General features: G+C 36.9%; 1 protein-coding gene across 1 annotated transcript; it reads right to left on the bottom strand.

Annotated features, from left to right (window-relative positions):
• Positions 1–9,551: 9,551 nt before the first annotated feature.
• Positions 9,552–12,298, bottom strand: LOC133765857 (F-box-like/WD repeat-containing protein TBL1XR1). The gene has a single exon (XM_062199415.1). It carries the CDS (start codon positions 12,026–12,028, stop codon positions 10,484–10,486), a length of 1,545 nt encoding a protein of 514 aa, XP_062055399.1. The 5' UTR covers positions 12,029–12,298; the 3' UTR covers positions 9,552–10,483.
• Between the last annotated feature and the right edge of the window lie 3,598 nt (positions 12,299–15,896).

Raw genomic sequence — 15,896 nt, 5'->3', positions numbered from 1 at the left:
TTCTGTTGCTTAAAAAATGTTAATGCTTAAGAGGGAATAATATGCATTTGACTTGTTAAAACAGCCTATTCCTGAACCATAACGCCTGCCACCACTATAAAATGTCTTCAAGGCTTCAATTTCATATTTAGGACAGAATACTTATTTCTCTAATAAAAAAAAAATCACCCCTTAGGTTGGAGTACACTGCAGTCCTGGAGCAATCACAAGGAAGTTATCTAAGAACACAGCTTTCTCACCTAAAGTTCAAGCTTCACAGTGACAGATGAGTCAGCTACAGAGGAAGCACAAACTAAGGTGCTAAATCTGTGATCACCATCATTTACTGTGAACTGAAATTAAAACCTATATTCACTCACCATACCCAGCTATCACCCCACTCTGTAATCTTATTCTAGGTACCCAAAACATAAGATCACTGCCAATGATAAACCAGTGGTCCACATCCAATTCCGTTGATAGAACCAAGTCACAATGATAGGTGTTTAATGGACACTTTCCATCCCACTTCCCTAAAGTCTTCATATCTGTTCTTTCATCCAGGAAAATAAGTCAAGTGTAGTATTCTTCCCTTAAAATGTATTTAACATTTTAAATTCTTCTCAAAAGAATTTACCCCCTTTAGCTCTCTTTGCTCATGGGTTAAAATTAGATGCATGTTATGCTGATTCTTGTAATGACTTAGCCCTGCCCATTTCATATCCTTTCAATTGTGTAGGTTAAAAAAAATGACAGTGATGAATTTTAAGAGTTCCCCCAACAAATATGATAATGAAAAAGATTCTTAGATTTTAGGCTTTCACCAGATTTTAAATCCATTAACTAGGGGGAAAAAACTTCTAAGAATGTAGCTTTTCACCTTACCTTTAGAGGCAACGTAATAGTAACCCAAGCTGTGATTAAGCTGACCTTAGATTTAGTAGTACAAGCTAGAAGACGTACGAGTGTTTCTATGAACAGGAAAAATCAAGGTCTCATTTCCTCTGTCAGTTCATTTGTGGTGACGTAGAATTAGCTTTTTCATGCCTTTACCCTTAGAATCCACGTCTCCCCTCCCCACTAGTCTAGTTCCTAAAGAGGCCTTGCTTTCACTCTGCTATGCCTTTAAGAATGCTATGTGTAAGGCATTTTTATCACCAGGACACAATGCTACTGCCCAAGAGTAAAAGAAACCACTTCTGGTCAATCAACACCACCAGCAAATCTAACAAAGAAATCTCTTCTGAAAGCCTCTTCCCAACATTGTCCCCACTGCTGCATGCTTGGCGGGGTCTCCCCTTGCTGCTGGGGAGGAAGACACTCTGCCCTGAGGAGAAGTGCACGTGCTCCTCCTCACTCACTAGGAGGTAGAACTCTGGAGGAGCCAGCTTGTCATCCACCCAGCTGTGCAGCCTCTGCATTGCCCAGACTTCCACATGTGCCAAGTTTGATGCTGGATTTGTTCCCTCTCTCTGTGCCACATCTTCGGGAAGAGATCTGTGGTGATGAGGACGCAATGCTTCCAGTGAACTTTCTTATCCTCGCACATGCTTCAATAGTTTGAGGAACTTGATACTTTTCTCTTCTCTGTTTCCTTTCCCTTAGCCCAGCCCTGTCTTTTCCCCTCACATTTCCTGTAAGACAATCAGTGAAATAAAAAATTAAGTCACGAATCCCACCAAAAAAAAAAAAAAAAAAGAACAGACCACATCAACTCCCTAAAAATGAGAGTTCGGAGAGGGAATAGTTTGCTTGTTCTTCTCAGTAATCCTTGCCAAATCTCATATTTTCTTGAACTATTCTATATCAATTTTTTGCAAAATAAATTACAGACCATAGTGCCTAGGTGACCTGTCACATAAATTGATGGCACAATAAAATGTAAAGATTCAGAAGGGCTCAAATAGATGTAAAATAAAATTGAATAGTTATAATAATATCCATTTTCTTTCTATAATTAAACAAGGTGAACTTATAAAAAAATATCACCAACACCCCCCCATACGCAACCCCACCCCAGACTGCCAGATTCAGTTCCCTCTGGTTTAAAAATGATTCCACGTTTGAATGATTTCTTAACACCGGCACAATCATCATGGTGGCAATAGCCACCATCATCTCTTTCTGGATATTTTGAAAAATCTTAACAACTTATAATATCTCCCCCTCCCACTTGTTGTCACCGTTCCCCTTATCTTTTTTCCTTAACATCTATTACAATGTAAGATACCATGTTTTTTAATATGAATATAAATCTTTCTCCACTGAAGAGTTGCATGAAAAAATATTTTTGCTTTTTAAATTTATTTTTATTTGTAGCTGAATCTTCAACACTTGGAATAGTGTTTGAAACAAAGTAAGCATAAAGACACATTTTTTGAATGCTGACTGAAAGACTAAAATATACTTATGAATATATCCCTTTAATAATAGAAATAAAACTATAAAATGAGATCAAGTAATCATTTCAGATTCTGAAGATCCTAGATAAAATAATAAACCATGAAATACACATTTACAAATGGTTGTCTATGATATCATGGTTTATTTCTTACATTCTCAAATAGCTTGCTTGTTTATAAAATAAAAGATTCTTCAAGACTGTAACTCAAGATACCAGAGCAGCTCAAGACACTTTATAAATTCATCAAATGGTAGTTACCTGAAGAAATGAATGAATGTACAAACCTGTGCTTGACATATGAATGAGTGAACCTGTGTCTTGAGTGCTTCCTTCTTTACAATGATGACAAAATGGCAATAACTTTGAAAGGAAAACAGTTATATGGGGATAAAAAATCACTCTTTGTTGGTGCTCCAAAGAATGATTTTCTAAAACTACAGTGTGAAAACACAGAAAAAGGAACAGCGAATGAAGTTTAGATACCTATATTTAGTCAAACCATCACATTTCTTAGTCATCAAAACAGATATACAAAATCAACTGACATATAAAACTCTATAGGATAGAGGATATGGGATGTTTTCTTCTTCAAAGTTGTTATGCTCTTCATTTTCTGTGATTTAATCTATTTAAGAGCACAAATGTTGTGCTAGACATGAAAGAGAGTAGCACAGGGTCATTTTGCCCAAGATTGGGACCAGTCCTAGGTTTCCCTGGATGGAACTCAGCCCCTAGGGTCAACTAATCATCCTGCTCTTTTCTTCCCATGTCAAACTTTCTTTTCTGTAACATTCTGGATCTATTGTTATTATGTAAAGATTTATTGAAAGAAGATTATACAAAATAAAATTAATTCATAACTATTACAGGGAAGTAGTTAGGTATCAAGACACTTAGTGCTAGACTTAATTTAGTCAATGATCTATTTATATTATACATATGCAATAAATTGATTAGTGATGCTTTTTAAATTTTAAAACGCCACATCAATTTAGACTGTAAATGGAGCTCATATTCTTTATTCCAACCAGTTCCTCGGGACTGAAATTACAAGTTTCCATTCATAAAAGACAAGTGGCTATTTGAAAGGCTGGTCTACAATGTCACCACAGCTCAAAATTCGCAATCTTTTGATAGACTTACCCATCACTGCCAAGCTCTGGAATAATGTGATTGCAGCAATAGAAAGAAGGAGCTGTGCTCTGGAAGCACCAGGTGGTTTTGCCTAGCGCAGATGAATTACTGCCAACGAATACATTGGTCATGCACAAAGCAACTATATTGTGCTTCCTCTGATTCAGTTAAATTGCACTATGAATCAGTGGTGCTCAAAATTGGTTGAAAGTCCCATCAAATACAGCAGCAATACCAATATAGGCTCAACTCAGCTTGAAATTTGCAAACTTAAGTTAAATGGCTGCTTTTCAAAATACGATTGTTATTATTATTATTTTTTGACAGGCAGAGTGGACAGTGAGAGAGAGAGAGACAGAGAGAAAGGTCTTCCTTTGCCGTTGGTTCACCTCCAATGGCTGCCGCGGCCGGTGCACTACGGCCGGCTCACCGCGCTGATTTGAAGGCAGGAGCCAGGGGTTTCTCCTGGTCTCCTATGGGGTGCAGGGCCCAAGCACTTGGGCCATCCTCCACTGCACTCCCTGGCCACAGCAGAGAGCTTGCCTGGAAGAGGGGCAACCGGGACAGAATCCGGCGCCCCGACTGGGACTAGAACGCGGTGTGCCGGCGCTGCAAGGCGGAGGACTAGCCTAGTGAGCCGCAGCGCCGGCCTTCAAAATAGGATTATTTTAAGGATCTTTGTGTCCTCATAAAAATTCCAAGATATAGTTTAAATTGTCCAGTGTTTTATTTAATCCCCTAAGAGCAAATTTCCTGCCACTTCATTATTAGTATCCCCATTGAATAATACTCATTCATTATTTTAAAAATACATAGCAAATATATGCCAGGCTAGGTAATCTTATAGTCATTGGTGAGACTTGTGAGCAAGGCAGAGTCCTTGTTTCTCAGCAAGTTATATTTTACTGGGGGAAAATAGATAATCCTAGTATACAAACCACTTATAGAATAATAATTTCCATTGTAATTAAATACCATGGCTAACAAAACAAGACAGATTAAAGGTTAAGAGTGACAGAGGCAGATAAAGACCTTGATAAAAATGAAATTCGTGTAGAGAGCTAACCAAATGAGTGGATATGAGTTGATATAGGAGTTGATATGAGGACAGAGAAAAAGCCTGTGTAGCAGGTGCACTGTGCTGTTGAGAAACCAGCTGGGCCCTTGGTGTAGGTGTGTGGGGACAGAGAATGGAAAATGATATTGATGGGAAAGGTCTAGGACTAGCACAGTAGGGCACTGTACTCCATCACAGTCTAGGGAGGGATTTTCTTCAACAGTGGAAAGAACTACTTTGGCTTCAGAGGATAGGGCAAAAAACAAACAAAAAAAAAAACCCTAGGAGATCCTTTCATCAGCTTAGAAAAGAGACCACAGTCCTGAGAAATGAGCGGGCAGCAGGGGAGGTGGTGAGACGTGCTTGGATTTGGGTTTACCTGAAAAGCAGTTCCAACAGATTTTGCTGATGGCAAATATGCAACACAGGAGACAATGAAGGCACTTGGATTTGAGTTCTGGATATCTGGGTGAAGAACGCTTTAAAAATATTTCAATGTATTTGAGGAGAGAGAGAGAGAGAGAGAGAGAGAGATAAAGAGAGAGAGAGTGCTTTTCTATCTGCACCACTTAAGCCCTTACCATTTATACAAGCAAACTTAATCATATTTCAAATAACTAACACATTGACTATGCTCTGCTAAAGTATTTAAGTGAGAAATCAAAGAGCAAAAAGTAACAAAAGGAAAAAATACTAGGGTATTTCAAAAAGTTCATGGAAAAATAAACTTAAATATGTTTATTATTGGGGGACAAAAAAGTGTGAAATCTATGCAGGTTTTTCATCATACACATTTTCCATGAATTTTTAAAAGATTTATTTATTTTTATTTGAAAGTCAGCTACACAGAGAGAGGAGAGGCACAGGGAGAGAGAGAGAGAGAGAGGGAGGGAGGTCTTCTATCCAACGGTTCACTCCCCAATTGGCCCTAATGACCTGAGCTGTGCTGATCTGAAGCCAGGAGCCAGGAGCTTCTTCCGGGTCTCCCACGTGGGTGCAGGGGCCCAAGGACTTGGGCCATCTTCCACTGCTTTCTCAGGCAATAACAGGGAGCTGGATGGGAAGTGGAGCAGCCAGGTCTTGAACCGGCACCCATACGGAATGCCGGCGCTTCAGGCCAGGGCATCAACCCACTGCGCCACAGCACCGGCCCCATCCATGAAATTTTGAAAGACCCTTTTTTTTTTAATATCAAAATATATTTTATTCTGGACCTCTTTCTGATCTGATTCAAATTACAGTTGTCAAAGCAATACAATGCAAAGGGAAACTGCAACAACATCAACAAAAAATGTGCCTAGAAAGGATAATAGGGTCATTGGGAACAAATCATTGTGATGTGGAACCAAAATACATCATAAGTGTAATTAACATGGTCCAGGACAGCATAGAACATCTATATCAGTCTTCCTTACACAATAATCATGAAAACTGAACAATAAAGTTCTTTAACATGTACAAAAACTGTCATGGGCTGGTTTACACTTTTACAACAGTTTTAAAGTTAACTGGATAACTAAAGAAATGATGCAGACATTTTAATCCAGTGCTATAGGTAGGCTCACAGAATTAGGCCCAAAGGATTTGTAAAAATCAAAATGAAAACATTATAGCTACAATGTCAAAGTCAGGAAAGAAGGAAATTACTTCTTATTCAAGGATTTCAGAGCTACAAAATGCAGTCCGTGTGGTTTTTTTTGTTTGTTTGTTTGTTTTGTAATGAGATGGATAAGTACATCAGACTAGATACAACATGCAGAATGTTTTCTTCAACTTATCCAGAAATTCCAAAGAAAACATCATGAAACAGCTTACTAGAAAAAAAAAAATATGCCCTAGTTATTCACCCTGCTTCAACACTGTCAACGTAAAGGCAGAAATAAAGGATGCTATCAATACCTCAGAACTACTGATATAAGACATCAAATTTCTAAATCAGTGTATTAAAAAAGTGAACACTTCCTCTTTTTTTTCTTTCTCTCTTCTACATTTAACTAGAATCATGTTAAAAAAAAAAGTTGATATTAAATGTGACACTTCAGAGCTACTACTGGAAGGAGTAATTCATAACTTCCCTACCCTCCTTCCAACCCTGCTGACTCAGGAGAAGGGGGAGGCTTTGGAAACAACAACAACAAAAATAAAACAACCAGGGTCTCTTATAGATTTGCTGCTATTCCCCAAAACGTTGGCATTTGCTGCCATGCCACAATGTTGGTCCACTGAAATCGGACTTTGCAGAAACTGTCAACAGATATCCGCAATATGCAAGTACCATCCTTAGCATGTGAGAATAAACACAGGTTCGGTAGAAATGTACAATGTGCTTCAGAAAATGAAAGAGTAAATAGCACTGCATTTCAGATTTTTCTACTTATCTTGTAAAACTTGCCATTTTTGCTCATGTTAAGTATGGTCATTTGTGATTCCTTTAAGTAGCAAAAATGCACAGTCTTCTTTAGGCCTCTATTCAGTAATAGTTTACATTACTCTTAACAAAATCATTCTACATTAACAGATAGCTCCTTAAAAATAGTACTCTCTCATTAAATCTAATTTGACAGAAAGAAGTTTAAGGAAAAAAGGAGTGCTTTATAAGTTAAGTGAAAAAGTACAAATCTTTGGCCTTTCTCTTGACATTTTTACATGTCAAAAAGCAAAAAAACCTTCATGTAATTCAATCTAGTGATTACTTTTTGCACCATAATTTGTTTTTTACACCACAAAAGGAGGCACTTTCAGTATCTGTAAAAGGTGTTAAACCTAAAATGTGTTTATCTAGAGAATAACTAAAACAGAATGCGAAACACTCTAAGATCTATTAGGAAATTAAAATCTCACTTCTAAAAGTCATTTTGAAAGTCAATGTTTCCTGATAAATGATAGAAAACAGGGATTGTAACAAATATAAGAACTTACACGGGATTTCCTATACACAGGAAAAAGAAACATTCCTTTATGATGTTTAAGAGTGGCAGCTGCTCTTTCTTTATTCTATTTTAATCAACAACTATTCATTCATGTCTTCCTTTCTATTTTTCCTTATAAGTTTCTTACAGTAGCTTATACAACAATGATATATAATGAAATACGATACAAAAACTACTGGATTCAGTTGATCTTCAGGAATAAGTTCTCAGAAAAAAAAAAAAATAGGAGGAAAATGAGCAAGAACCCCAACTATAGAACTTTATAGGTTGTGAACCTTGGTCTCTTGCAATCATGCTACTGCTCAAATCAGAGACAATCTTATTTTTATCTATTGGAGCAGCATCGTGGCACATCAGCAGGCAATTATGATGTTGAGAACAGCAGCAAAAACAATCATATGCTCATGAAAAACTCAAGCCTACAAAATGGATACCTTTCAGAGAAGTATATACTTAAAAGACCCAAGACTTCAGGATAATAAAGCTCTGCATTTATAATTTTTATATGTCCTATTGTGGCTATTATGCCTAAGTAAAATAGCTAAATTAAAAAAAAAAACAGAAAAGATGACAATATCATAGAAATGTAGCTGTCTATTTTGGCAGCTATATTGCAGAATTTCTTGACTATCTTTTAATTAGCTGGGGAAAAAAGTCAATAACTGTATACAAATGAATTGTGCATATCAAAATACAAAAGTACTATCAATAATCACCTCTGACTTTCAGATTTAAGTTCAGTGCAATTGACAAATGCATCGTTAAAGGAAAATGCAGCTTAAACATACTCAAAACATTTGTGTCTATTCCTGGGAGCACACTTAAAAATTATTGCACAGATTTTTTTATTTTTATTTATTTTTTTTAAAACAACAACAGAGGTCAAGCACAGATGTGGACCTCCAGCAATAAAAGCAGGATTTCAAGTGCCAGATACTCAGCATATTAGGTTTCCTACATAAGTCACAGGGTAATAAGTTCTAGGTATCTCTAATGTGATCCAAAACCCTAAAAACAACTGGCACAAAACCATCATGAATGACTGCCTCTCTGGATGTAAATTTTAAAAAATATTATTACAGTATCATAGTCCCCACTAAGAACAACTGGGGTACATATAACAATGTATTGTGAAATTAAGTGTATTTATTCTCTTTACCAATAGCAAATGCTACCCTACCTTAGTAAAACCAAGACTTGCTTCAATCAATGTTGTTTTGTAGAAATAGCAAAACAACAAATGCTGAAAATCAAAGCTGCATTACTTGGGTTAAATCAATTTCTGCTTAAACTTAGAACACAGAATAAAATTTTAGTAGTAAAGGTCTCAAAATAATTAGTGACAGAAATAGTGTTATAAATTTGCTAAGCTCAAGAAGCAATTCCTTAATTAAAATCTTTGATATATAAATTTGACAACTCTTCAAAATTGACATTCCTGGATTATGTTAAATCATGACAAACCCTGTTCTCACATATAACATGGCCCCATGCTTTCATTTGTCTATATACTTTACTTTTAGTTTCATGAGCATAAGAGGAGGTTTGACTTGATACCTATCTTTAAGAAAATATTTGATGTTATGAACAGAGTAAAAGACATGATATAGTAGTGACTTCTTAAAACAAAAACTAGCAGCTTAAATCTATATTTGAAAAATATGTAGTCACGAGTACCACAAATGCAGAATGAGAGCAGCAGGGAAGTTAGTGCAATTATACTTTTTTTTTTTTTAATTCTGAATCACTGCTATTTAAAAACACCTTGAAGCAAGTCTTTTGTTTTAAAGATTGATTTTTAAACTAAGGTAGCAAACATTTTGCCATGTAATGCCAGTGTTATATGCCGTTATCTTGCTTTGTATAAAGAAAAATAATAGGAGAGATTTTTTTTTTAATACTGGAGGTTTGGTTACATTACACATTTAAGCTTCTATATAGAATGATGGACACTTTGAGAAGCCAATCCTTATCCAGAAACATTTTAATCTCTTAAAATCCAAAGCAAAACAAACATATAAACAAAACAACAACAAAAAACCCCAAAACTACTTTGCTCCTTTTCACAATAGTGCACAATTTAACCATATTTTAGTTATGGCTACAAAACATCAGAAGATTTTTTTAAATGTATCTTCTCTATGGTATCAAAAAAAAATTTGTGCCCTTCTAGTTTTTAATTGGCAGAAATTTGTCCCAAAAAAAGAAACTATTATATTTAAGCCACATCACCACAAAAACAGAGCATAATACCCTTTTACTGATGTGTCTTACAGATTGACAAGACCAAAGTCATATATTTTCATTTGATTTCCAATTCCCCCTTCCACAATATGCACCAATTGAATATATGCTCTGGGAGCCATAAAATGTACCAAACATCTACCTTTTCAAAAAAATGCATTAAAATATTTTTAAGAATTTTTTGTTGTTTAAAAGGTGAAAAAATATAAACAAGAAATTGATTCACTCCCTTACTTCATGCATCCATAATCTAAACCAAAAACAAAATTGAAAAGCAAGAACAAACTACTGCTGCAAGTTTTTGTAAGTCCATTTTCTCTGTACATACAAACTGCTCACTACTGAAGGGAAAAAAGAATATAATCCATGGTGTCTGCTGATTCAAGGGGAGAAACAAGGCTGTCATTAGTATCCAAAAACTGGTACATGTATGGTCTGCTTTTATAACGTATATTTCTCTCTTCTGTTTTTCATATCCAAAACTTCTAAATGCTATTTTAGGGGCACAGCAGATTAGATTCCAGCACTTGGTGAACAGAATTCACAAGCTGTGACAAAACTGTCATCTTCAGGGTGCAATTTTGTTTATATACACTGTATGTATATATTTCCTTTAGGTTTGGCTGTAGTGGACTGGCCATGGTTCAAGTGGGACTATAGCAGTACATGGGTCAGGGACAGTCATTTTGGCTATGTACACATTCATAGTCGGTCCATGGCTTCCAACTAGTAGCGCTATTTCCGAAGGTCTAATACACAAACTGAACCATCTGATGCACTGGCTCCAGCTTTGTCTCCTGCTGCATTCCAGCAAACTTCAAAAATTCCACCTGTTCCCCTATAGCTGTGAACTAGAGCACCTGTCTGTGTGTTCCAGATGTGTACACATTTGTCAAAAGAGCCACTTGCCAGATACCTGCCATCAGGACTGAAAGCTACGCTGTACACAGGCTCTTGGTGTTTTGTCAAAGTATGTATGCAAATTCCTCTGTCAACATCCCATAACCTAACAGTAGAATCGAAGGATGCACTTGCTAACATAAGGTTGGCATTTGGGTTATTTGTCCCTGGTCCAGTTGGACTCCATTTGATAGTATAAATCTCTTTATTATGTGCTTGCAAATCATGGACACAATTGTCTTGCTTCATACTCCGTATCTTCAAAGTCATGTCATCAGAGCAGGAGGCCAGGAGATTGCCAGTTGGGTCCCATTTGATAGCATTTACTTCATTCGTATGTCCCTGGAATGTTTTAATAGGTCTGTCTTGTCCTAATTTACAGACATGAATGCACATATCCGTACTACATGAAGCAAAGGTGTTGTTGCTCTGCCAATCAACATCCAGTGCTGGTGCTGAATGAAAAGGAAACTGCTGCTTGGCTTCACCAGTATGTGCATCCCAAATAATTGTTGTCTTGTCTACTCCAGCTCTTAGGATGAAATTTCCTTTCTTATTCCATTTTAATGCAAATATAGGGCCTTTATGCTGTCCTAAGGTGCTGGCAAGATCACCATCTTTAGTCCATATTCTGGCAAATCCGTCATATGAACCAGCTGCTAGAAGTGTTCCTTCACTGTTCCAATCTAGAGAAGTTACATCCTTGTTGCTCGGAACATCTTGCCCTCCTTCTCGTATGCAATGTCTCAGTACTAATTGTGTGGAGCCACGGGTACTGTTTTCACTAAGATTCCATATTCTTGCTGTTGAGTCTCCAGACCCTGATGCCAGGAGATCACTAACAGGGTTCCAGGCACAGATGAAAACTTCAGATTCATGGCCCCGTAACACAACTGCTTTATTAGGAGGGATTTCAACATCCCCATCCACTTCCATCATATCAGTATGATTATTTGCTATAGTGTGCGCTCCATTCTCCTCCCCATTTGCTGTGTTTTCTCCATTTTTTGCAGATCCTTGTGGGTTAGTTGCAGCTGCGGCAGCTGCAGCAGCTGCTGCCTGCTGCTGTGCAAGCTTATCTCTATAAGCTTGTTGTCTTGTTTGCACTACATCAGGCATTATGGCATCTATCAGGGACAGAGACTCTATTGGTCGACCATCAAACAAGGTACCATCCTCATTAATACTAACTTCTGCCTCTACATACTGTAGACCTTTCTGGATGATAGAAATCAATGCAGCAGGTGGGACGAGGGCACCATTTATATTAGACTGACTGATATGGCTTTCTATACCAAAGGTAAATGCTGAATGAGAAAATCCTGACTCTTGCAAGTATCTATATACCAAGAAGTTGACCTCATCACTGCTTATACTCATCTTTATTCCCACTTAAACCATGAGGTCACAACACAGGATATAACCCATTGGCAGTGCATTGATGTGGGAATGTGCAACTGAATATCCGGTACCGCCAATCACAAGTTGCTGTTGCTGATGCTGGAAACGGTGGCCTCCAACGCCGCTCCCCCCCTCCCGGGAATGGAGGCACAAGGAAACCCCTCGTCGCCGCCGCCGCCGCCGCCGCCGCCGCCTCCAACCACCCCCAAAATAACCCCTCCGGGGGGTGAGAGGCAATTATAACCCCGGCGAGCGCGGGGCGCGGGGGATGGGCGCCGGCGGGCGGGGGCGGGGAGCGCGGCGCGGGTCCCCAGGTGGCGAGCGGAGGTGCTCCCGCCGCGGGGGGAGGGGCGGGGGCGCACGCGGCCGGCGGCGGGGGGAGGCGGCGCGCGGGGGAAGGGCGCGAGTGGGGAGAGGAATTGCGGCAGAAGGTAAAAGCTGTTACTAAGGGAAAGAGCCAAACGGTTCGGAGCAGCCAACGGCTCAGACACTCAACACTGGGGAGAGAGGAATGGGGACCAGCCAGGCACAAATGAGCTCGCGAGGGCGGCGGCGGCGGCGGCATTCCTTCACTAAAATAAAAATATCTTTTCCATTTTCATGGAATTTTTGAAGTCCATTGTAAATCTTAGCATGTAAAAATTCATGCATAAATATCTCATGATAGAATCTCAAATAGAACTTTCAAAATTAGAGGAAAACTATAACATCAATAGTGAAATATCAAGACTTGGGCTATCAGAAAAAATAATATTTGGGGAAAAAAACTTAGCTATTAATTTAAATGTAATGAAATAGTGTAAAAATCAAATCAAATCAATGAACTAAGAAACTAAATTAAGAAAGCATTATGCTTCTTTACTTACAGAAATATTTGGTTATACACTTTTTTCCAAAAATAGCTGTGTGAAATGGTAATTGGCATTTTAAATCATGTTGCTCTCATTATTGCTGTGTTTGAAGATCTCTGACATTGCTAGCTGTCTTGGTGTGTACCTCCCAAGAATTTCAACTGCTATTGTCTGTTATCCTTTTCTCAAACCTATATATATATATTTTAGATACTACTCTCTCATGAGTGACCCCCAAACAAATAACTAATTCCTCTATTTATGCACTGTCTATTCATTCTTTCATGTTGTCTATTGACAGTAAGAATTTTTTAAGTGTTTTATTTTCAAGGGTAAATCATTTCCCCATTTTAACATGCTACTTCCCAGGTTTTCATCTAAAGATTTTAAATCTTATTTTGATATTTAGTGAATTTATACCCCTCTGAGTTTTTGATGCATGGTAACAAGAAAAGTTTTAATTTTTATTGTCTTTTTAATTTAAATTATTTTGAATTTTTAAACAAAAACGTATTTATTTTCAATCTTATTGTTGTATTTGTTATTTTTATGGTAACATTTTTAATTTGCATTATAGTTAAAGGCTTAAAATCTACTATTTTGGTTTTCTATTTACATATGATTAGGAAGGACTGCTTATCACATCTGTGCAAGCTGGTTTGGGATTCTAAATAAAGTTACCTTTAATTTACGAATTAGGTGTGAGGATTTGAAAAGATAGTCCTTCTCACCTGCTGAGAATTTCTACTTATTTTGTGAATCTTTCAAAGTATCCACATGTGCAAATCTGTTTCAGGAGTCTTAATCACCTTCTATTAGTATGTTCATTTATGCTTTACTTAATAACCTACTTTTCACATTATTGTGTCAATTGTTTAGCTTTATGGTGTAGCTGATTATCCTACTGAGTAAATGCTCCAGCATTCTTTTTCTGTAGACTCTCTTTTCTTGGCCCTTTGCACTTTCTAATATTAAATTAGAAATTAGCTTTTTAACACACATAACGTGTGTGTGTGCGTTTATGTGTGCACATGTACAATTTTAATTTGGATTGAACTGAACGTATCAATTCAGAAGGAATTATCACAACAGTACTCAGTTTTCCAATCCTTGAAACTAGATTTACTTATGCTTTTTGTAAATGTTTCCAATCGTGTTTTACACTTTTCTGTAATTGCATGTGTTAGATCTGTTCCCAAGTTCTATGGACTAAATATCTGTATTTCTCCTAAGATTCATGTATTGAAATCTAACCCCATTGTAATGGTTTGTTGGGAGGATTTTCAGTGCAGAGTGTGTAAACCTCATGAATGAGGTCAGTGCCTTATCAAAGACACTCATGGAGAGATCCTTTGCCGTGTCTACTATGTGAGGACCAGGCTCCAAGACAGCTATCTAGGAAGCAGGAAGCTCTTACCAGACCCAAACCTGCAGATGCCTGGATCTTGGGCTTCTCAGCATCTAAGATCTTGAAGAGTGAATTTCTGTTACCATAATGCTGAATTTTTGGTTGTTTGTTAAGCAGGCCAAACAGACTAACATCAAGCATGCAATAGCTTTTGATGTTATTGTAATTATATTTTATCTTTCGTTTTTAAAAATGTTGCTACTGGTATATAAAAATAATGTTGGTGTAGGTATCTCAACTGCACTGATCTTGATAAGCACACATATTCAGTTTTAAAACTTAAAGATTTTTTTTCTTGGATTTTCTACTTAAATGATCACATAGGGAACACAAGATTCATATTTGTTTTCTGATTATCATATTTTCCCCCTTTCCTTGATTTATTTCACTGGCTAATATTTCCAGTACAATGATGAATGAGAGTTATAGCAGGCACTTTTCTTATTCTTGATTTCAGGGAAAAATATTTAATGTGATAAATTAAGATGATTTATTTTCAAATATTAAAGCAATTTTGCATTCTTAAATTATATTCAAACATGTCATTGTATAATTCGTTTGTGAACATTTTAAATAGCCTTATTTATCCTTATGAATAATACAAGTCCACATTTTTATTGCTTGTTCCAGGATCAAGATTTTAGTGTTATATCAAAAGCAATGTTTAACTTTCTATTCATTGCAAGATTTTGTGTAAGATCTGCATTATTCATTTTCCACTATTTATTGTAAATCACTAAAAGAGTCATCTGAATTTGAGGTTTTCTTTATAGAATTGAAATTAATTTAAAAATCAATGCTAATGCTGTTTTATATTATTATAATTTAATTGGCAATACTTGTGGGGTATGGTGTGATAAATCAATACATGCATTCAATATGGGATGATCAAATCAGATGAGTTAGCATTTCCATTTTCTCCAATTTTTAAAAAATATATTCACACTTAATGATTGTACCTATTGATGGGGTATGGTGTAACTTCTCAATAAATGTATTCAATATAAATGGTTTAAAGCAGGGCAATTCATGTTCCTTGCTGTCATTTCTTTATATTTAGAGTCTTACAACTCCTGTCTTCAAACTTCTCAGTATATATGTGGTAGTTATTGAGAACAATAGCCACCCCACCGTGCTGTGAACAGGAGAATTCATTCATTCTGCCTAACTGTGTTCATTCAACCTCCCTCTGTCTTCCCACCCTCTGCTTTCCAGCCTCCTGTATTCACTACTCTGTGCTGTGATTGATGTTTTTCAGATCCCACCTATGAGAGAGAACATGGGACATTTTCTGTGCTGTCTTAAACCTTATACAGTGAGTATGTTTTGTTTACTTTATGTCAGTGTGTTTCTCCTCCCAAGCATTTGGTCATTTCAACAAGTTTTGGGAACACACTGGCCTGAATTTAACCTATTGCTAGTATGGCAACACAGTATGTATGATTTATATAATTTGATATAGGTTGATTTTTTTATTTATGGTTCAGTATGTTGCCATTGTTTATAATTGTTAATTGTGTTATAAGATTTTGTATTCAGTCATTGTTGGTTGTAGTTTCTATGTATGTTAAGTCAGTGTTAATCTTGT

The sequence above is a fragment of the Lepus europaeus genome, chromosome 8 (genome assembly GCF_033115175.1).
Source record: "Lepus europaeus isolate LE1 chromosome 8, mLepTim1.pri, whole genome shotgun sequence".
Lineage (NCBI taxonomy): Eukaryota > Metazoa > Chordata > Mammalia > Lagomorpha > Leporidae > Lepus > Lepus europaeus.
This window is presented reverse-complemented; position numbering and strand designations above follow the sequence as displayed.

Coding starts and splice junctions, on each gene's coding strand:
- LOC133765857 (XM_062199415.1), bottom strand. CDS start 12,028: ATGAGTATAAGCAGTGATGAGGTCAACTTCTTGGTATATAGATACTTG.